Source organism: Coregonus lavaretus, assembly GCF_964263955.1.
Source record: "Coregonus lavaretus genome assembly, chromosome: 13".
NCBI lineage: Eukaryota > Metazoa > Chordata > Actinopteri > Salmoniformes > Salmonidae > Coregonus > Coregonus lavaretus.
Genome location: NC_140000.1, coordinates 23,677,319 through 23,699,471, shown reverse-complemented (window position 1 = coordinate 23,699,471; position 22,153 = coordinate 23,677,319). Strand labels below are relative to the sequence as shown.

The 22,153-nt window shown below is 41.8% G+C and overlaps 1 protein-coding gene and 1 pseudogene across 2 annotated transcripts in view; one reads left to right on the top strand and one right to left on the bottom strand.

The window, feature by feature from the left end:
• The window catches only part of LOC311139572 (raftlin-like), a 72,762-nt gene extending 63,429 nt beyond the window's left edge, over nt 1-9,333 (top strand). The window contains exons 8-10 of the mRNA XM_084174472.1: nt 503-606; nt 5,382-5,457; nt 7,703-9,333. Of these exons, the coding sequence (XP_084030598.1) occupies nt 503-606; nt 5,382-5,457; nt 7,703-8,455 (933 nt within the window). The 3' untranslated portion in view covers nt 8,456-9,333. The remainder of the gene's footprint in view (nt 1-502; nt 607-5,381; nt 5,458-7,702) is intronic.
• Nucleotides 9,334-17,430: 8,097 nt separating this feature from the next.
• Nucleotides 17,431-20,370, bottom strand: LOC311139523 (vitelline membrane outer layer protein 1-like; annotated as a pseudogene). Its single transcript has 4 exons — nt 20,122-20,370; nt 19,725-19,837; nt 17,640-17,946; nt 17,431-17,488 (listed from the first exon to the last, which is right to left on the bottom strand). The product of its transcript is annotated as a vitelline membrane outer layer protein 1-like (transcript).
• Nucleotides 20,371-22,153: the final 1,783 nt, after the last annotated feature.

The following is a 22,153-nucleotide window of genomic DNA, read 5'->3' as shown; positions in this document are numbered from 1 at the left end:
GGACACGGTTAGTGTCATAATTGTCATTATTTTTAAAAAAAATTGAGCATCATAATGCATCTCTGAAAAATAGCTACGACAAACCTAATGAATACAACACAGCTTTGGTAACACCCCTGTCTCAAAAACGAATAGTTTTGACCGCTTGGAACTTTGGTAAATGAAGCTTCTCCTTCCAATGGTGCCGTTCTGCTCGTAAAATGACTACCAACTTTACCCACATCATGTAAAAATGAAAAACTGCTATTGGGTAATTTATATCTACTTGAATATGAAGTTGAATCCCCCCCTTCTCCTAAAATGAATATGTATTAAGACGATTATGACGCTACTTTTTTAAGTTCACAGTTATTGTCCATAATTATCGGTTCTATGATTATACAATAATTGTGCCAGCCCTACTCGTACGTGTGCTTGTGCGTACGTGTATGCATGTGTGTGTGTATAGTGTCTGTGTATAACTGTAGTATGTAATATTAATGTGTGTGTATTCTCTCTTTAGGGTTTGCAGGTGAAGACAGACTATGTTCCCCTGCTCCAGTCTCTTGCCATGTATGGTTGGAGACTAACATGTGTGCTGCCTACACCCATCATCAAGACCAACAGGTAACTACTCTCACCTTCCAATACACACTATCAATAATATTGAGTTAGGGCCTGAATGACCATATCATTTATATCCTGGTTACCTAACTCTGGTATTGATTGGTCAACATGATTAACCCTCTGGAGATTAAACTGCCTTCTCTTTGATTTCAATGAACACCCATCTCATTTAGACAAAGCGATGGTCAGCCCATATCACTGGTCCGTTAACAGCTCAACTTAAATGGATTGTGAAATCAGTCAGAAGAACTCAACAGGCTGTTCAACGAAAATACTAACTGGCCCCAATTGGCGAGTTCATACGTAACAGCGTGTGGTGCGAGACAGTTTAAACCCACAAATGTGTGTAACTGGAAAATCCCTTCAGAGAAATGTAACGGTTCTTCTGCTCAGCCTCTGCTGACTCATTCATCTTATATGAGGACTGCAACCACACATTCGCTAACAGTCAACAGCTCAGTCACAACATGACTTCCAAGTCCTCAATAATACTTGTCTCTCATCTGAAACCCTAGTTTACACAGTCACAAGCACTCATCATTATCACAAGTCAGAACACGTCCAATCCAATGATACTGTATGTACTCATTGAATTGATTCTTGAAGAATATAACTTATAAATAAATGCCTTATGAGCTTAGTTCAACTGTTGTACCCCATCAGAACCCCAACTATAACTTTGTTTTACTCCAATGTTTGTAAACAAAGTAAATGTAAACAAACACTGTATAGCCTCAAAACATGGTTAAAACTATACTGTTGATGTCATGGATGGTCAGTCCTTGCATCCATAGCTCTGTCTTTGAATTTGAATGTTAACATTTCTCCAACCCCATCCCCCCGCTTTTTACCGAAACAGTGGTGGGGAGAACGCTTTGCTATTGTTTCAACTACTGTTTGCCGCTATTAGTCAGAGTTATGAAATGTGTTATGTCATGCTTATGAAGACTCCAAGTATATGCTTAGAGTTCAACACGGTTGCAGTTATGTTTCCCTTGCGTACCCTTGTCTCTGCTGGTCGTGTTTGTGACCATTCCGGAGCATAGCTGATTAATTACCGCTCTATTTTCATCCCTTGTTTTCTCATCACTCTTTTTTTTTTATCCCTCTCTCTCAAAATGCCAAAACACAACAGCGCAACATGGCTAATTAATCAGAGAGCCGGCCTAGATATAACAACACAGCAACGCTAATTTCTCTCCATTTCTGAAACACTCGTCTCTTTGTGTACAGCAACGAAAGCAGTGACCCATTTCAGATTAGCTTAGTCATTACACTTGTATTATGTTGACTCTTCCATTTTTACAACTATATTACGCTAATGCACGTTGGGATACTGTCTGTGGATGAGCAAAGTGCACTTGTTCCGAAGGAGTCTACATGGAGTCTGTTATGCATAAACCTACTTACACACTAGTTAGCATCTAAAGTGAACACCCACTGAGACTCGAGGCTTCTTTAATCAACGTACAATGAATGTGAAGGTGCACGTGGTAATGTACAGTATATTTCTGCCACATGGAACATGTTACATTTGGTGTAAATCTGATGTTTGGACATCGTAACTGTTTTAGTAGATAGGTAAGTGCTTCATAATACCTTTATAAGAAATGCTTAACATTACTCTACAGAAAACATGAATAAAGCTGATATGAACAACCACAGGTAACGACTAAACACGATACACAAGGTTCCCTACCACTGTACCGAAGAAAGTATTGTTGCTGGTATATGAATGTGCTGTTCCAGTACTGCAGACACAGACAGCTATGAGAAGACTGCAGCAGCAAGGGGCTTGTCATTTTCAAACACATCCGCTCCGTTCTACTTTAATAGGCTTGGTCTTTTTCTGAGGACTCAGGTTGGCTTTTTCTGCTTTCATTCAGCAAGAAGCTGTCCGGCAATCTGACAGCCTGGAAAATAGGTTGTTGGAAACGCAGGGTAAGGAGGTAGGGATCGGGATGGTTTAGATAGTAAGCCTCTGCAGGAGATCTGGAAGCCCATTTGATGTTGTGGGGAAGATTTGCAGCCAGCTCTATACCGTTGTCACCCTATCATACATTTTCATTGTTCTTCATATGCCAAGTTAAGGATCCAGCTTAACTCAAAGCTGCTTCTTCCCTGTGTGTGTAAGAGTACATCTATTTTAATGGATGAGGGATTCCGAGAGAGGAAGTGACAGAGAGAGCGATCTGGAGAGGGGGATATAAAAAAGAGAGAAGGGAAAAGGGAAAGGATGGATAAAGCCTACATGAAGTTCATACAAGAGGAAGAGGCAGATAAGTAAAGTGAAGGAGACAGATAGTTAGAGACAGCAGGCTAAAGTAAGAAACAGAGACGAGACATGCGTGTCGGATGGAGGGACGAAGGAGAGAAACAGAGTGAAGGTTATGCGTGTGAGAAGGAACGAAGAGAGACGAACAGGAGAGAGAGCAAGCACGAGAGACAGGAAGCCCACTGATGACAGAATCTCCTTGGTGGATTAGTCTGTCATCTGTACTGTATGGATTATCCATAAATGAACACAGTGTGACATGTGCACGGACAGGGATTATTTTGGATAAGTTTATGAGGACAGCCATGTTTTGGGGAAGCCAGTGAACATGGTCTCTTTCTCTTGGTGTCTGAGCTCTCTCCTAAGCATAGAACATATTCACGTTTACATACAGTGGGGAAAAAAATTATTTAGTCAGCCACCAATTGTGCAAGTTCTCCCACTTAAAAAGATGAGAGAGGCCTGTAATTTTCATCATAGGTACACATCAACTATGACAGACAAAATGAGAGAAAAAAAATCCAGAAAATCACATTGTAGGATTTTTAATGATTTTATTTGCAAATTATAGTGGAAAATAATTATTTGGTCAATAACAAAAGTTTCTCAATACTTTGTTATATACCCTTTGTTGGCAATGACACAGGTCAAACGTTTTCTGTAAGTCTTCACAAGGTTTTCACACACTGTTGCTGGTATTTTGGCCCATTCCTCCATGCAGATCTCCTCTAGAGCAGTGATGTTTTGGGGCTGTCGCTGGGCAACACGGACTTTCAACTCCCTCCAAAGATTTTCTATGGGGTTGAGATCTGGAGACTGGCTAGGCCACTCCAGGACCTTGAAATGCTTCTTACGAAGCCACTCCTTCATTGCCCGGGCGGTGTGTTTGGGATCATTGTCATAATGAAAGACCCAGCCACGTTTCATCTTCAATGCCCTTGCTGATGGAAGGAGGTTTTCACTCAAAATCTCACGATACATGGCCCCATTCATTCTTTCCTTTACACGGATCAGTCGTCCTGGTCCCTTTGCAGAAAAACAGCCCCAAAGCATGATGTTTCCACCCCCATGCTTCACAGTAGGTATGGTGTTCTTTGGATGCAACTCAGCATTCTTTGTCCTCCAAACACGATGAGTTGAGTTTTTACCAAAAAGTTCTATTTTGGTTTCATCTGACCATATGACATTCTCCCAATCCTCTTCTGGATCATCCAAATGCACTCTAGCAAACTTCAGACGGGCCTGGACATGTACTGCCTTAAGCAGGGGGACACGTCTGGCACTGCAGGATTTGAGTCCCTGGCGGCGTAGTGTGTTACTGATGGTAGGCTTTGTTACTTTGGTCCCAGCTCTCTGCAGGTCATTCACTAGGTCCCCCCGTGTGGTTCTGGGATTTTTGCTCACCGTTCTTGTGATCATTTTGACCCCACGGGGTGAGATCTTGCGTGGAGCCCCAGATCGAGGGAGATTATCAGTGGTCTTGTATGTCTTCCATTTCCTAATAATTGCTCCCACAGTTGATTTCTTCAAACCAAGCTGCTTACCTATTGCAGATTCAGTCTTCCCAGCCTGGTGCGGGTCTACAATTTTGTTTCTGGTGTCCTTTGACAGCTCTTTGGTCTTGGCCATAGTGGAGTTTGGAGTGTGACTGTTTGAGGTTGTGGACAGGTGTCTTTTATACTGATAACAAGTTCAAACAGGTGCCATTAATACAGGTAACGAGTGGAGGACAGAGGAGCCTCTTAAAGAAGAAGTTACAGGTCTGTGAGAGCCAGAAATCTTGCTTGTTTGTAGGTGACCAAATACTTATTTTCCACCATCATTTACAAATAAATTCATAAAAAATCCTACAATGTGACTTTCTGGATTTTTTTTTTGTTGTCTGTCATAGTTGACGTGTACCTATGATGAAAATTACAGGCCTCTCTCATCTTTTTAAGTGGGAGAACTTGCACAATTGGTGGCTGACTAAATACTTTTTTTCCCCACTGTACATCATTGCTGCAAAGTCCTTTTTGGTTTCTTGTGTTAACCAGAGAGGACAGAAAGGGAAGAAAGCAGAATTATCGAGGTTGACCACTGCTATGTAACTCACATCTCACTGTGGTAAATGTCAGCCATTAATATAGCATCAGCACTGACCATAATAGTCACACAAACCAATAGAAGGTACAGTCTAGAGTGTGGATTGCTCCCCCATGTGGAACCGGAGCATTATAATACAAACTGCATTTTTCATTCCTCTCTTGCTCGCTCTGAAATGACCCCAAGTAGTTCTAAAAGAGCTTGTGACAATGTGATTGTGTGACATTGATTTATTTATCGATGGTACAGACATTGTCCTCTACAAATAAAGTAGCAAATTAACTATCGAGAAAATGGCTATGGTTCCAAAGTTATTTGTATTTCAGTTCTAATTATATTCTCTCTCCCTCCCTCTCTCTCCATATTAATCTCTACCTTTTACCTCTCCATCTCCCAATCTCTCCCTCTGCCCTAGTGATGGAAGTTTGGCCACCAAGCAGGTCGTTTTTCTTCAGAGACCTGTCCTTTCCCGCAAGAGGAGGGAATCCAAGGTACGTGACCTCTCATTCCTCCCAGTGTTTGTCTTGGCACATGTAGGTCGGCTCGCAGCGCTCCAAGGACAACATCACCCCTCACCATCCCGGCCCATACCACAGTTGTTTTTGTTTTCACATAGATACAGTGGGTAGAACAAGTATTTGATACACTGCCGATTTTGCAGGTTTTCCTACTTACAAAGCATGTAGAGGTCTGTCATTTTTATCATAGGTACACTTCAACTGTGAGAGACGGAATCTAAAACAAAAATTCAGAAAATCACATTGTATGATTTTTAAGTAATTAATTTGCATTTTATTGCATGACATAAGTATTTGATACATCAGAAAAGCAGAACTTAATATTTGGTACAGAAAACTTTGTTTGCAATTACAGAGATCATATGTTTCCTGTAGGTCTTGACCAGGTTTGCACACACTGTAGCAGGGATTTTGGCCCACTCCTCCATACAGACCTTCTCCAGATCCTTCAGGTTTCGGGGCTATCGCTGGGCAATACGGACTTTCAGCTCCCTCCAAAGATTTTCTATTGGGTTCAGGTCTGGAGACTGGCTAGGCCACTCCAGGACCTTGAGATGCTTCTTACGGACCCAGCCACGACCCATCTTCAATGCTCTTACTGAGGGAAGGAGGTTGTTGGCCAAGATCTTGCGATACATGGCCCCATCCATCCTCCCCTCAATACGGTGCAGTCGTTCCTGTCCCCTTTGCAGAAAAGCATCCCCAAAGAATGATGTTTCCACCTCCATGCTTCACGGTTGGGATGGTGTTCTTAGGGTTGTACTCTTCCTTCTTCTTCCTCCAAACACAGCGAGTGGAGTTTAGACCAAAAAGCTCTATTTTTGTCTCATCAGACCACATTACCTTCTCCCATTCCTCCTCTGGATCATCCAGATGGTCATTGGCAAACTTCAGACGGGCCTGGACATGCGCTGGCTTGAACAGGGGGACCTTGCGTGCGCTACAGGATTTTAATCCATGACGGCGTAGTGTGTTACTAATGGTTTTCTTTGAGACTGTGGTCCCAGCTCTCTTCAGGTCATTGACCAGGTCCTGCCGTGTAGTTCTGGGCTGATCCCTCACCTTCCTCATGATCATTGATGCCCCACGAGGTGAGATCTTGCATGGAGCCCCAGACCGAGGGTGATTGACCGTCATCTTGAACTTCTTCCATTTTCTAATAATTGTGCCAACAGTTGTTGCCTTCTCACCAAGCTGCTTGCCTATTGTTCTGTAGCCCAGCCCAGCCTTGTGCAGGTCTACAATTTTATCCCTGATGTCCTTACACAGCTCTCTGGTCTTGGCCATTGTGGAGAGGTTGGAGTCTGTTTGATTGAGTGTGTGGACAGGTGTCTTTTATACAGGTAACGAGTTCAAACATGTGCAGTTAATACAGGTAATGAGTGGAGAACAGGAGGGCTTCTTAAAGAAAAACTAACAGGTCTGTGAGAGCCGGAATTCTTACTGGTTGGTAGGTGATCAAATACTTATGTCATGCAATAAAATGCAAATTATTTCCTTACTTATCATCCAATGTGATTTTCTGGATTTTTTTTATTTTTTAGATTCCGTCTCTCACAGTTGAAGTGTACTACCTATGATACAAATTACAGACCTCTACATGCTTTGTAAGTAGGAAAACCTGCAAAATCTGCAGTGTATCAAATACTTGTTCTCCCCACTGTAAATATGCACAGTGCCGGTCAAATGTGAATGAACCCCTTTCTTCCTGAGATATGAGCCATTCTGTGGGAACCACAGCAATGCATGTTGAGAAAGTACTTTCCATATGACCCTAGATAGTGCTGATATAACCTCTAGATTTGACCTTTGTCCTTTGTGGAATGAATCCATGCTGATATTGTCTATGATCTGAATTCAAACGCTGGTCACCATTGGCAACCAAACTGATGGGCAATAACCCTGTCAGAGACGAGCAGAGAATGGTAATGCAGATGTTTGTGTGCAGGTAACATCTGTTTACCTCAATATACTATAAGTCTGTGCTAAGAAAGGGTCAATGGAGGCGATCTCAGAAATATTACCAGCCATATTCTCTTGTTTGGTCTATACCCCTGAAGGCACCAATCAATTCCCTTGAAATTAACATTTCATTCCCCACAATGAGAATCATTTGTTTGCTATTATGTCAATTTTCAATAGTCTGTCTGTCCGTCCTTAACATGACCAATAGAACAGCAGTTTTGAAACGTTCTTACACAAACATCCTGTCTTTCAGAAACTGATATTCAAAAGCAAGTCCAACAAGAACTCTGTTAAAGACACGTCAAAAAACAAGAAGAAGAAGAAGAAAAACAAGCAATCGGCAGCAGAGAAAGATCTGGAAGTTTCCAAGATTCTTGACGACGGGGGAAAGGTGGTCAAAGAGGAGAGCAGGAACGTGAATGAAAACAAGGGGAACAAAGAGGAGAAAGTGAAAGAGACGGAGGTAGAGACTGTGTGTAAAGAGGGTGAGGCTCCCTGTGAGGTGGAGGAAGTGAAAGAGGTTGAAGCGGAAACTGAGGACAGGGTAGAAAGCGGTGTAGAAACTGGGGAGGAGAGAGATGGAGCTGCAGGAACAGATGACAAGAGTGACAAAGAGGGGAGAGTGGAGGAGGGAGAAGAAGCGGGGACAGAGACTGAGCAAGAAAGAGAGGGAGAGAGGGAGATCGTGGAAGAGAGAGAAAATGGGGTCGCAGTTGAAGATGAGACCGAAACTACCAAGGGTTCAGAGGTGGAGGTGGAGACCAAAGAGCAATCACAGAAAGGGGGAGGAGCTGAAATGGAAGTGAAGGAAAATGGGGTTGAGACTGAGGAAGAGGCAAATGGAGGGGAAGAGAATGGAGAAACTGAGAATGTTGCCATGCAACAAGACTCACCTGACCAGGAAGAATATATAGTGCAGGAGGAGGTGCAAAAGGCAGTAAAGGATGATGGACAGGTCAAATTGACCAATCAATGCCCTGAAGAGAGTCAAGGGTCGGATGTGTAAACATCTTCAGACCACAGCAGACATCACACCTAAGGTTTCTCCTACCCATCAATCATGTACCTACCAAACATCATAACCTGAGATAGGGGCTCCTCAAAGTCACCATTACCCCCTGGAACAGCCTTTCTTGCTGCAACATCCTCCTACCATGTAATCACTCTATCCTCTGCAGCAGACTTCTCCCCACAATATACACATTTCTACCACAGATGGACACACAACAGTCTCTCTCACAGCTTCAGACTGATCCTATACCTACACATACTGAATGTACATAACTGAGAATGATGAGGAGGATACTAATGTACGAGAGTCACTGGATATAATGGACAAGTTTGATGGGACCAATGGGGCTTGGGTCTGAAGAAACAGACTTTAACCAGGCAAACTCGCTTGTCCTTATTTGTACAGTACCATAGTGGTACAGTTACTGTATGTCACATGGGTTTAGATGAGGAGCACTGTGGGAAATGTAGTAGCTATTGTTGCGACAGGCAATCCAATGCAAGGTGAATGGAACTTTGTTTACTTTTAGCCCTCCGTGTAAAGTATTACATATGATGCTGATAATCATTCTGATTCTAATTGTAGGTATGATACATTCGCCTTGCATTCCGAATGTGTCAATATCCAAGCCAAGTAAAGTGTTTGATAATGGAGTAAATCTCCATTGAATGTGTGTGGGTTGAGTGGAAGTGAAGTGTGATGAGAACCATACTTGGAAATGTTGAGTCAACTTTGAGAGTTTACACATGTTCGATTTTAATAGCTTTTCCAATCAATGGTCATTAAAAAGTACTTGGCAAGTATGGAGACAAGGTTATGGGCAGGGCCATGACTGGATGTTCACAGACCAAGATAGAAACGGAGCACAGAGGAGGTAGAAAAAAAAAAAGATTGAGCAATTTGGAATAGCCGTGTTTGATTTGCCATTTTCCAAGCCCCTCTTTACTGCGTCATTTCTGACAATATCAAAATCATAATGTCATTTTTTTCAAGGTATCATGTTGCTTTCCATTTTAAAGTGGTGCTGCATCGATGCTGTGTGGAGAAATCATTAACCGGCTAATGGACTTTGTCAGTGGGGTGTCAGTCAAGTCATACATTTATAATAGGGGTCACTTATGTGGCTATTGACAGTGGAAAACCTCACCATGAAAAATAACAAATAGCACTTCATCTGGATTGTGATTTTCATAGGGATTGATTTTTCTTGTGCTGCAGTTGCTAAGCAAAGTCTGTAGAAACCTGTATGTTTACAGATTAATATAGGCATGTCGCCGTTTTGTAAATGTGGTATTTTTCTGAATAACCGACTGTTCTGAAATGTTCATGTCAATGGCAGATGTATTGTATAGAATAGAATTCCAAACTGCGACCAGGATAGCCTTATTATGATACAGGGCCTAAATCGTCAAGTACAAATGTCAGACGTTTGACAGATATCAAAGTGGTTTCAGTGTTATAGCCTGAGAGGGTTGTTACAATCAGTGTTTGATGGTAATATGAAGGTATGTTCAGTGTTCTCTGTTTTAGATTTAAACGGGAGGTAAGGAATTATATTTTACAAGGTTTTGTTGATTTACAGGGGACATTTCTGTTTTTGATTTGAAGGTAGGCTCAGTGTATTCTGTCATGCTAACACTAGCTGAAGTGTGCTTTCTAACGCGCATACTGTAGCTAGTTACCTCCTAAGGCATATTGGGGATTTGTAGCTACGGGGTTGTCATTGCCAACTTTTTCCACAACATGGTCCATGTCCCCCCGGCCCTCATATGATGGAGCTGGATGCTGTGGGTGTGAGGTCATTACTAATGGCCAAGTGGTCAGGGGTCATGTTTGAACCATGTTTGATGGATTTTCCACAGCTGCTACTTGTTCAAGTACAAAGGAGTTCGCCCACATGTCAAATAGCAGATTTGATATGAAGTCAGGATATTATTATTTTGTGATATTATTTCTGTGGTATTTTTGTTTTATTTGATTTTTTCAGCGACGCTTCGCTTTAGGCGACTATGAGCTGTAATAAGCACTTGTTGTATTCAACATATTTTATTTAGCTTTGTGGGTCACAGCTAGAGAGAGAATAGAAATTACTTGTCAGTTTTAATATTTGTGAGACTAGAACAAATCTGAATAAGAAAAGGCAATCTAAAACACCCCTCTGTGATAACTGAAGAGATTACCTGGAATATGAGACAGATTTCCCCACCGGGTTCTTATCAAGTCATTTTTTCTCTTTAGATTTAAACAAATCACTTTCTGCCCGGATATAAGATAATGTAGGACTGTCACGTTTGCTTATTTATACATTGTTTATTATGTGTTTATCAGTTCTGTTGTTCATACCAATTTGTGTCTTTTTTTATATCTGTGATCCTTGTTCCTTTGTATATTATTTTACACTGAGACAATACTGCCTGTTCAAGTACAAAGTACATTAAGTTATGGTAGGAAAGTGTGGAAAAATACAGCCAGGAACAATCAGGAGATCTCATTCTTTACATCATTGTATTTTAACACCTACAGCATTCCGGTAGGACATCCATTAACATGGACAACCGTAACCATGGGTCAAATGACACCAGGTCCTGTATCCATTTGTATTACCTGGGGGTTGTGAACTCCACGCCCTCGTCTCTCGTGATAAGAGATGATTAGTGATTGTACATTTGCTCAGCTTTGACATGAGTAAACTCTGGGGAGAGTGGGTAGACTATATGTTTCCTGATACTGAAAAACAAGGATATGGAGAGAAAAGTGAAGCAGGATCTGGCACTTCATCAGTTAAATGATGCTGAACGTTGTTTACTTACCCTTCCGTGATGAGGGAGACCTGTGACTAACTTAGACCAACCTCAGCCTTGTCTAGAACAAGAGCCTCCAACCCACTCATGAAAAAAAGGTAATCTACTATTTCCTGTCTTTATGTAACCATAATTGTCTGAAGCTCAGCAGTCAGTGGCAGTGCAATTGTTCTTGATAATGCTGTACAAAATGTGTGTTCCAGGGTTCATTTCCTGTGTGTTATGATGTGAAATGGACAGATTAGAAATGACAGAAACATGATACAGTAGGATGGCAACCTCTTTATGTTGTCATTTTAGCTTGCTCGTGGCCTCTGGAATTGTGTTGTTAGGTTTCATCTCCGATGTTACTGTTTTCATCACCTGCTCTGCAATTTTGAATGTTGAGTGTCTTTGATCATTGGCTACTGTCACGCACTGCAGTCTTTGTAAAAACTAAGGTATTCTTTGTATTCGCTTTCATGGAAATGTCCACATCCCTACTGTTCATGACATCTGTACAATTTGTATATTATAAAATGATTTATATTTAATGTGCACCTGTGGTGTTTTATGTTTCTAGGTGAATTATTTTGAAAACCAATGTATTTTGCCATCTTTGGGGTCATTCCTAAACTTAAATCATTACCCAACACTACACATTTCACTCATCACTGGTCTTTCAATTTTCAAGTCTCTTGTAAAGCTTTATGTGCAACCTTCAATGTCTTAGATTCCGTAAACACTAAAATGCACCATTAGACATTAGAATCACATGGGTGGCTACACATGACATTGGCCAGTGAGAAAAACAAGTTGAGGTTCTGTTTGTTCAGGTTCTGCTCTAAGGGCCCGATTCAGACTCAGAAAATCTATTCCTTTTTTAAGCTTTTTGGTTTATTAAGCACATCTCAGTAGTTGGTAGTCATACTTACCGTATGCAGGTGTGTAAGAGGCTTTGCAGGTGTGGCTCCCTTGCACTCACTGAATACATTTAATTCAATTGCTGAGAACCCTCCCATTTGCTGGCCAGCAGATTTTCTCATGGAGTTTTCATTCAATAGGGTTTTCAGTACATTTAAAGCCATCCCATTAAATATGGTGTACCTTTAATTCAAATTTTCTCAACAGACTCACTAGAATTTATACAGAGTGTACAAAACATTGGGAACACCTTCCTAATATTGAGATGCACCCCCTTTTACCCTCAGAACAGCTTCAATTCATCAGGGCATGGTCTCTACAAAGTATCAAACATTCCACAGGGATGCTGGCCCATGTTGACTCCAATGCTTCCCACAGTTGTGTCAAGTTGGCTGGATGTCCTTTGGGTGGTGGACCATTCTTGATACACACAGGAAACTGTAAAGTGTGAAAAACCCAGCAGCGTTGCAGTTCTCGACACACTCAAACCAGTGCGCCTGGCACCGTTCAAAGTCACTTAAATATTTTTTGTCTTGGCCATTCACCCTCTACACGGCACACATACACACTCCATGTCTCAAGGCTTAACAATCCTTCTTTAACCTGTCTCCTCCCCTTCATCTACACAGATTATAGTGGATTTAACAAATTACATTTTAAGTCATTTAGCAGACGCTCTTATCCAGAGCGACTTATAGTGAATACATATTTTTTTATACTGGCCCCCCGTGGGAAACGAACCCACAACCCTGGCGTTGCAAAATCCCTGCCGACCATTCCCTCCCCTACCCTGGACAACGCTGGGCCAATTGTGCGCCGCCCATGAGTCTCCCGGTCGCGGCCAGTTGCGACAGAGCCTGGATTCAAACCAGGATCTCTAGTGGCACAGTTAGCACTGCGATGCAGTGCCTTAGACCACTGCGCTACTCAGGAGCTCAAATTACATCAATAAGGGATCATAGCTTTCACCTGGTTAGTCTGTCATGTTTTGTACACTCAGTGTCTGTTGAGATGATTGGTTCAGAATGGGGATCAATTAAAGAACCATCTTAATACACACATATTCATCTCCTTTTCAGCACCAATTGGTAGATTTTAAAATACTCTGATATTGTATATTATTTACAGTGGGGAGATATAGTATTTTATACACTGCCGATTTTGCAGGTTTTCCTACTTACAAAGCATGTAGAGGTCTGTAATTTTTATCATAGGTACACTTCAACTGTGAGAGACGGAATCTAAAACAAAAATCCAGAAAATCACATTGTATGATTTTTAGTAATTAATTTGCATTGTATTGCATGACATAAGTATTTGATACATCAGAAAAGTAGAACTTCATATTTGGTACAGAAACCTTTGTTTGCAATTACAGAGATCATACGTTTCCTGTAGGTCTTGACCAGGTTTGCACACACTGCAGCAGGGCTTTTGGCCCACTCCTCCATACAGACCTTCTCCAGATCCTTCAGGTTTCGGGGCTGTCGCTGGGCAATACGGACTTTCAGCTCCCTCCAAAGATGTTCTATTGGGTTCAGATCTGGAGACTGGCTAGGCCACTCCAGGACCTTGAGATGCTTCTTACGGAGCCACTCCTTAGTTGCCCTGGCTGTGTGTTTCGGGTCGTTGTCATGCTGGAAGACCCAGCCACGATCCATCTTCAATGCTCTTACTGAGGGAAGGAGGTTGTTGGCCAAGATCTCGCGATACATGGCCCCATCCTCCAAACACGGCGAGTGGAGTTTAGACCAAAAAGCTCTATTTTTGTCTCATCAGACCACATTACCTTCTCCCATTCCTCCTCTGGATCGTCCAGATGGTCATTGGCAAACTTCAGACGGGCCTGGACATGCGCTGGCTTGAGCAGGGGGACCTTGCTTGCGCTGCAGGATTTTAATCCATGACGGCGTAGTGTGTTACTAATGGTTTTCTTTGAGACTGTGGTCCCAGCTCTCTTCAGGTCATTGACCAGGTGCTGCCGTGTAGTTCTGGGCTGATCCCTCACCTTCCGCATGATCATTGATGCCCCACGAGGTGAGATCTTGCATGGAGCCCCAGACCGAGGTTGATTGACCGTCATCTTGAACTTCTTCAATTTTCTAATAATTGCGCCAACAGTTGTTGCCTTCTCACCAAGCTGCTTGCCTATTGTCCTGTAGCCCATCCCAGCCTTGTGCAGGTCTACAATTTTATCCCTGATGTCCTTACACAGCTCTCTGGTCTTGGCCATTGTGGAGAGGTTGGAGTCTGTTTGATTGAGTGTGTGGACAGGTGTCTTTTATACAGGTAACGAGTTCAAACAGGTGCAGTTAATACAGGTAATGAGTGGAGAACAGGAGGGCTTCTTAAAGAAAAACTAACAGGTCTGTGAGAGCCGGAATTCTTACTGATTGGTAGGTGATCAAATACTTATGTCATGCAATAAAATGCAAATTAATTACTTAAAAATAATACAATGTGATTTTCTAGATTTTTGTTTTAGATTCAGTCTCTCACAGTTGAAGTGTACCTATGATAAAAACTACAGACCTCTACATGCTTTGTAAGTAGGAAAACCTGCAAAATCGGCAGTGTATCAAATACTTGTTCTCCCCACTGTAAGCTTAGGAAACAATTGTCATTTATATTTGCAATCCCCTTATCCAAACGACTTACTCATTTACCTAGCTCTTATCAATTTGCAAATTACAGTGCATGGAGAATGGTGTTATTTTTATCGGGGGAAAAAGAAAATAGATGTTGTTCCACTTGGAACTGACAGGTTGCTTGACCCTATTCATTGTTTCATCACGTATAAAGGTGGTGTAATTATGAGGGAATTAAGTCAAGGTCAGAATACGGCATATCTGTAGACACACCTCCGCCACACCTTCATTTCTTTGATCTCCATCCAAAACGAATAACGGTTGAATAGCATGCTATTCTCATGCTGAAGTTCAAGGTCAGAATAACCATAGAGAGAAAGGTGCATAAAAAGGGAATTCCATTTCATTTACGCACGCTTGACTCGGGTCGGAATCGGGCCCAAAGTGAAGGGCTCTTGTAGGTTGGCCTTGGAGTGCTGAAAGAATGTAAAGAGGGAAAGGCAGAAAACTTCAGTCCCTTATAGTCTACAGTATAAGGACCCTCCATTGTTGGATCAGGCTGGACCCGAGTGCTGTAGCTATGCGCTTGCGGACAAAGTAATTTTCTTAAGGGGCAAAAAACATAACTATTCTATCAAATCTGTCGTATCAAAAAAAAACATAACTATTCTTTAAAATCTGTCGTATCTGCTTATTACATTTTCATTACCGTGAAGGGGGTACAATTTATCAAATGTATAGCCATTACGTTGCTGTATTAAAAACCACATTATGTAGGCCCCATGTGTTCACAACTCATGGTAATGGTGCTTGTGAAAGCAAGCATATTTACAGTAGAGTTTCACGGTCAGGGGTGATCTATACGTCATGAGAGCTAGGAGCCCTGGGGAGGACAGGGTCATTATAACGAGGGCTATGCCACCACAACCACATCATATCCATTTTGTCCACTACTGGAAGCGTTAATAGCTATTAAATGACCAAGGGGACTAGGTGGACCACTAGAGCATGTCAAAAATCCTCATTTCAAGCCTGCAGTTCTAGTCTTGAACAACTGTACTTAGGCCTAAAGCACTGTGGCCCATGGGGTTTACCACTAAGACCTGAGCTGATGTTGGGTTTGGGATAAAACTGCTGAATGTGGCATACTGATTGTCTGGAGATTTTTTATAATCTTGTATTAAGATGGGAATTTATCAGACTAAATCTTTATATTTGTATAATGATACGCCAAGGTTAATTCAAGGCATACCATTCTGGGCCCAGAGGGCCATAAAGGTTAATTGATTTACTGCAAACTGTAAGAGGACACACAAAAACTGTCTACGCCATCAGATCACTTAATCATTTCTGTTAATCTACACTGTGTATACTGTTTTTTTTTTACCTAGTTGGTTCTGTCATACCATCCATCCACTGAACCATGTCAGTGGATGGATGGTAACTTTATGGATGGGAACTTTATGTCTCCTGAGTGGCGCAGTGGTCTAAGGCGCTGCATCGCAGTGCTAACTGTGCCACTAGAGATCCTGGTTCGAATCCAGGCTCTGTCGCAGCCGGCTGCGACCGGGAGACTCATGGGCGGCGCACAAGTCGTCCAGGGTAGGGGAGGGAATGGCCGGCAGGGATGTAGCTCAGTTGATAGAGCATGGCGTTTGCAACACCAGGGTTGTGGGTTCGATTCCCACGGGGGGCCCGTATAAAAAAATAAAAAAATATATATGTATTCACTAACTGTAAATCGCTCTGGATAAGAGCGTCTGCTAAATGACGTAAATGTCAGTTTACCTCTAAGATAACACTGCCATCTAGCGATCATGCCAGTCACCTGCTCATCTGGTTGGATTTACCTACCTCTGATGCTGCTTATGATTCAGCAAACAAATGCATATTTTGTGTCTGCATTAAAACACTTCATGGTCTTATAAGGACTCTTTCAAAGTATCAACATACCTATATAGATTACCAATCATCACTCTTTACTATCACACTCTAATCTAACCCACACTAAATGAAAGTATTGTGTACCAGGAGGCCAATAAATTAAAATGTTCCTCACCTTCAACAAGTACACTTTGAACTTAACTTGAGTTCACCAGAAGTTCACTCATTAGGATAAAAGAGAAAGTCCAGAGCAGTGAATTATGGGTCATTATCAGTATGCCTCATGTTTGAGTATCTGGTGAAAACCATTACTGCGCTGCTTGATAAAGTCACACATTAACACAATTACCTCTGTGAATGCCAATCGCCGCCTTATCGGACGCCGTCAGGCCTTTAAACTGTAAATTAATTAATAACCCTTGTCATTTCTTAATTAGCTCCCTTTCCAGGAGGAGAAATGCGTGTGTCAGCACCTCCATTTTGTGCGCACATCTTTGTTATGACTTTGCTTTGAGTTTATTGGTTCATTAGAGACGCTCTATGAAAACATGCTCTTCTCATGCTGATGAGGATTCAGTGCGTATTGTGGAGAGATCTAGAGGGGATTTTAAGCTTAGATGAGTGGGTTATATTCAGTAGGTGATATGTAATTTGTTTCAGCCTCACTGAACAAAGGAAACATAAAAGAGACAGTTGAATGATTTATTAGGTTTGAACCAGTGGTAGATTCAGGTATTGGGTGTATATTGCATTGAATGGACCATGGGTCAGAGCCTGTGTGTTGACCGGTCTGGGCTGATAGGTTGGTTGGTTGAGACTGGTCCAAAAGAGGTGTCTCTCTCAGATGATTACTGTGAGGATAAGACAAAAAACAGGGTTAGAAAATTAGTGATATACTTTTTTAGTGTTCCAGAGCTGCCGTGATATCAATATCATACACAAGACCAACTCATTCAGACCCTCTATGATAAATGCTCCGGTATCACAATCGTCTTATCTCACCTGCTGGAGTTTGGCGCAACAGTGGAAGCGCACGTCATTGAGAGAGGAGTCATCCAGACCGTACTGGTATTCCTCCATCTTGGTCTCGATGCCACAGATTCCTCCGTCGCCACAATCCTGGCTCCAGAGGCTGTACTCACCGTAGTCCAGGCCGGCGCCTGTGAGGGTGGGGTTGCTGCTGCAGCGGAACCTGATGTTGTTGGCGGCTGTGTCGTTACCGAACAGACCCTGGTGGTGCTCCACACGCAGCTGGAAGGAAGTCAGCACACCCTTGGGGCAATACTGTGGGTCCGATCAGTCACCATAGCTGGGAGAGGAAGACGGGTGTGGAGATAGGGAGGCAAACAGAGTGAAGATGTGACATGGATAATAGTTGACCATCACAGCAGACTGGAATGAGCTTTGACCAATAGCTGTGAGACAGAGGGAGAGAGAAAAGAGGCAAATTATGTAGAGAGTAAAAACGTGACATGGAATAAATCACATCACATTTTATTGGTCACATACACGTGTTTAGCAGATGTTATTGCGGGTGTAGCGAAATGCTTGTGCTTCTAGCTCCGACAGTGCAGTAATATCTAACAAGTAATATCTAACAATTTCACAACATATACCCAATACACACAAACCTAAGTAAGGAATGAATTAAGAATATATACATATAGACAAGCGATGTCAGAGCGGCATGGACTAAGATACAGTAGAGTAGTATAGAATACAGTATGTGAGGGAAAAAAGTATTTGATCCCCTGCTGATTTTGTACGTTTGCCCACTGAAAAAGATATGATCAGTCTATAATTTTAATGGTAGATTTATTTGAACATTGAGAAACAGAATAACAACAAAAATCCAGAAAAACACATGTCAAAAATGTTATATAAATTGATTTGCATTTTAAGGGGGGAAATAAGTATTTGACCCCTCTGCAAAACATGACTTAGTACTTGGTGGCAAAACCCTTGTTGGCAATCACAGAGGTCAGACGTTTCTTGTAGTTGGCCACCAGGTTTGCACACATCTCAGGAGGGATTTTGTTCCACTCCTATTTGCAGATCTTCTCCAAGTCATTAAGGTTTCGAGGCTGACGTTTGGCAACTCGAACCTTCAACTCCTGCCACAGATTTTCTATGGGATTAAGGTCTGGAGACTGGCTAGGCCACACCAGGACCTTAATGTGCTGCTTCTTGAGCCACTCCTTTGTTGCCTTGGGTGTGTGTTTTGGGTAATTGATTGCTTCTGTGGACAGGTGTCTTTTATACATGTAACAAGCTGAGATTAGGAGCACTCCCTTTGAGAGTGTGCTCCTAATCTCAGCTCGTTACCTGTATAAAAGATACCTGGGAGCCAGAAATCTTTCTGATTGAGAGGGGGTCAAATACTTATTTCCCTCATTAAAATGCAAATCAATTTCTAACATTTTTGACATGCGTTTTTCTGGATTCTGTTGTTGTTATTCTGTCTCTCAATGTTCAAATAAACCTACCATTAAAATTATAGACTGATCATTTCTTTGTCAGTGGGAAAACGTACAAAATCAGAAGGGGATCAAATACTTTTTTCCCCTCACTGTACATATGAGATGAGTAATGCAGATATGTAAACATTAAAGTGACTAAGATACCGTAGAATAGTATAGAATACAGTATATACATATGAGATGAGTAATGCAAGATATGTAAACATTATTAAAGTGGCTAGTGTTCCATTTCTTTAAAGTGGCCAGTGATTTCTAGTCTATGTCTATAGGCAGCAGCCTCTAACGTGCTAGTGATGGCTGTTTAACAGTCGGATGGCCTTGAGATAGAAGCTGTTTTTCAGTCTCTCGGTCCCAGCTTTGATGCATCTTTACTGACCTCGCCTTCTGAATAACATGTCATATCACCGCAGTTTGAAGATTCTGGGTTTAACTGATAAGTCCATTTGTGTCTACTTTGAGCAATGAAATAGGACGATAAGAGGCATGTTGTTATTTGTCATCCTCACTCTAGTTTGAAATGCACTTTTACAGTTAAACCTGTATCTTAAAAGGAAATTGAGCAATGTGATAGGTCGATATGAGGCACGTTGTTCTAGTCTGTACTTACAATCCAGTGTGAGACTCAATTGTGTACAAGAAGCTCCTATCTTTGTCTTTAGCGCAGATCAAGCGAATGCCATTCAGGGCAGTGTCGTCCAGACCGTACTGTTCGGGCTCCACCTGAGAGAAGGTTAATGGACATATGCTAGCACTAGCTCAAACAGAAGAAGAATGGTCTCGTAATACACAACTGTGCTGATCATGTTTGGTAACGGCTCAACACCACAAATACATTTGGATTCAAACAAATGTATGATTTGAATTGAGTAGAAAAATGGGGTATTCGAAAATAGGCATTTTGACCACAGAGGACTGAAATGTAATCCCTGAATTGACTCTAATTGAAAGAAATGCTATCCAAACTGGTAGATGTGTTTGAAATATATGAAGGAGCACTTGCTTACTCGGAGCATGAACCCAACAGCGAATAACTTGTCGGGACACATCTCGGGCCAGGTCCAGTTCCCAAACTGCTCTCCATTGGGCACAGTGAGGAAGGAGGTGTAAGGCCTAGCGTTGTATTGGATACCAGCACGCTCCACATAGGGCTGCTCCTCAGGAAAGATAGGTAGACATGACCCAAGGGCCAGCACAGCCAGGACAGACAGAGCGATGAACAGAGGGGTAGTCATGTTGACAGAAGTCAGTCTCATCCACAGAAGGGATGGAACAAAGGCAGAGAAGTCTTATAGCCTTCCTCACTCACGCCTCCAAAATGGTGTCTCCATACTGTTATCAGTATTAATAATTTACAACACTGTGGTCTGGCCATGAGAAGAGGCAGGTGGTTAAAAAGCAGCTGGTATAGTTCCACCTGCTCTCAATGAGGTGTCAATCATTTGTCAACCTTTATCATACCAAAGTAGGACCCATGTTGTGTATTAGTAATTTGACTGCTTACATGCTATGACGTATTCTAAAGAAAACTTCTACAATTGTCAGAAACCAGGTCCAAAACGGATACCATAAAAACAAAGTGTGTTGCCTTCCCACGCTGTTATGTAGCAAACTCTCCTAACCAATGTTTTTGCATGACAGAGTGAACAAAAACATGTAAATTAACATATGTTAATCGTGGTCTTTATTATCAAAATAGATCAGTTAATTTACATGGATTTCAAAAAGTTTATTTTCTGACACCTCATATAAAGGGCCTTTCTGTTATCGCAGTCCCAAGGCAACTGAAGTAATTTACATTTACGTCATTTAGCAGACGCTCTTATCCAGAGCGACTTACAGTTAGTGAGTGCATACATTTTTTCATACTGGTCCCCCGTGGGAATCGAACCTACAACCCTGGCGTTGCAAGCGCCATGCTCTACCAACTGAGCTACACGGGACTAAGTAATCGTCTTACATTTACATTTAAGTCATTTAGCAGACGCTCTTATCCAGAGCGACGTACAAATTGGTCTTCATTCAACAGGACTTGCATAATGAGTAGCTTTTTCTCCCATTTGGTATAACAGAAAGCTGTGATATTTTATGATTTCTTCGCTATAATCGACGTTCAAACAATTCTATGCATGTTAATGTAGGCGGCAGGTAGCTTAGTGGTTAAGAGCGTTGTGCCAGTAACCGAAAGGTCGCTGGTTCTAATCCCCGAGCCGACTAGGTGAAAAATCTGTCGATGTGCCCTTGAGCAAGGCACTTAACCCTAATTACTCCTGTAAGTCGCTCTGGATAAGAGTGTCTGCTAAATGACTAAAATGTAAAATGTTAATGAGTCTATATTTCCAATTCAATAAAGACAGAAAAATGACATTGTTGTATAACCTCTTGTATCCAGCATTATTGTATGAAATGCACAATCAATTACCATTACCTACAATCAGGTCCATAATTATTAGCTCCCTTGATAAATTATATTATACTAAAATACTGAGCTAGCTATATTGCATGCTCCAAAAAATTGGAAAATGATATTTTATACTAATACAATTGCATAGAGAAATAGATTTTGTAGTAATAAAAATAAAATCTCTAAAAGATAGGGCCCAATAACTTTTGGAGGGTACTTTTTGTACATCTGTTTTCAGTGCTCCAGCACCCTACCCTTGCGAGGATAACGACACACTCTTTTTCTAAAATATTTTATGAGATTGGAGAACACATTGGGAGGGACTATTCCTCCATACAGAATCCTTCCAGATCCTCGATATCCTTTGTCTGCACTTATGTACTGCCTTCTTCAATTCAAACCAATTGGGTTCAAGTCCGGAGACTGAGATGGCCGTTGCAAAATCTTGATTTTGTGGTCAATTAACCATTTCTTAGTGGATTTTGATGTGTACTTGGGGTTATTGTCTTGTTGGAAGATCCACTTGCGGGCCAAGTGTCAGCCTCCTGGCAGAGGCAACAAGGTTTTGGGGTAAAATGTCCTGGTACTGGTTAAAGTTCAGGATGCCGTTGACCTTAACAAGGGCCACAGGACCA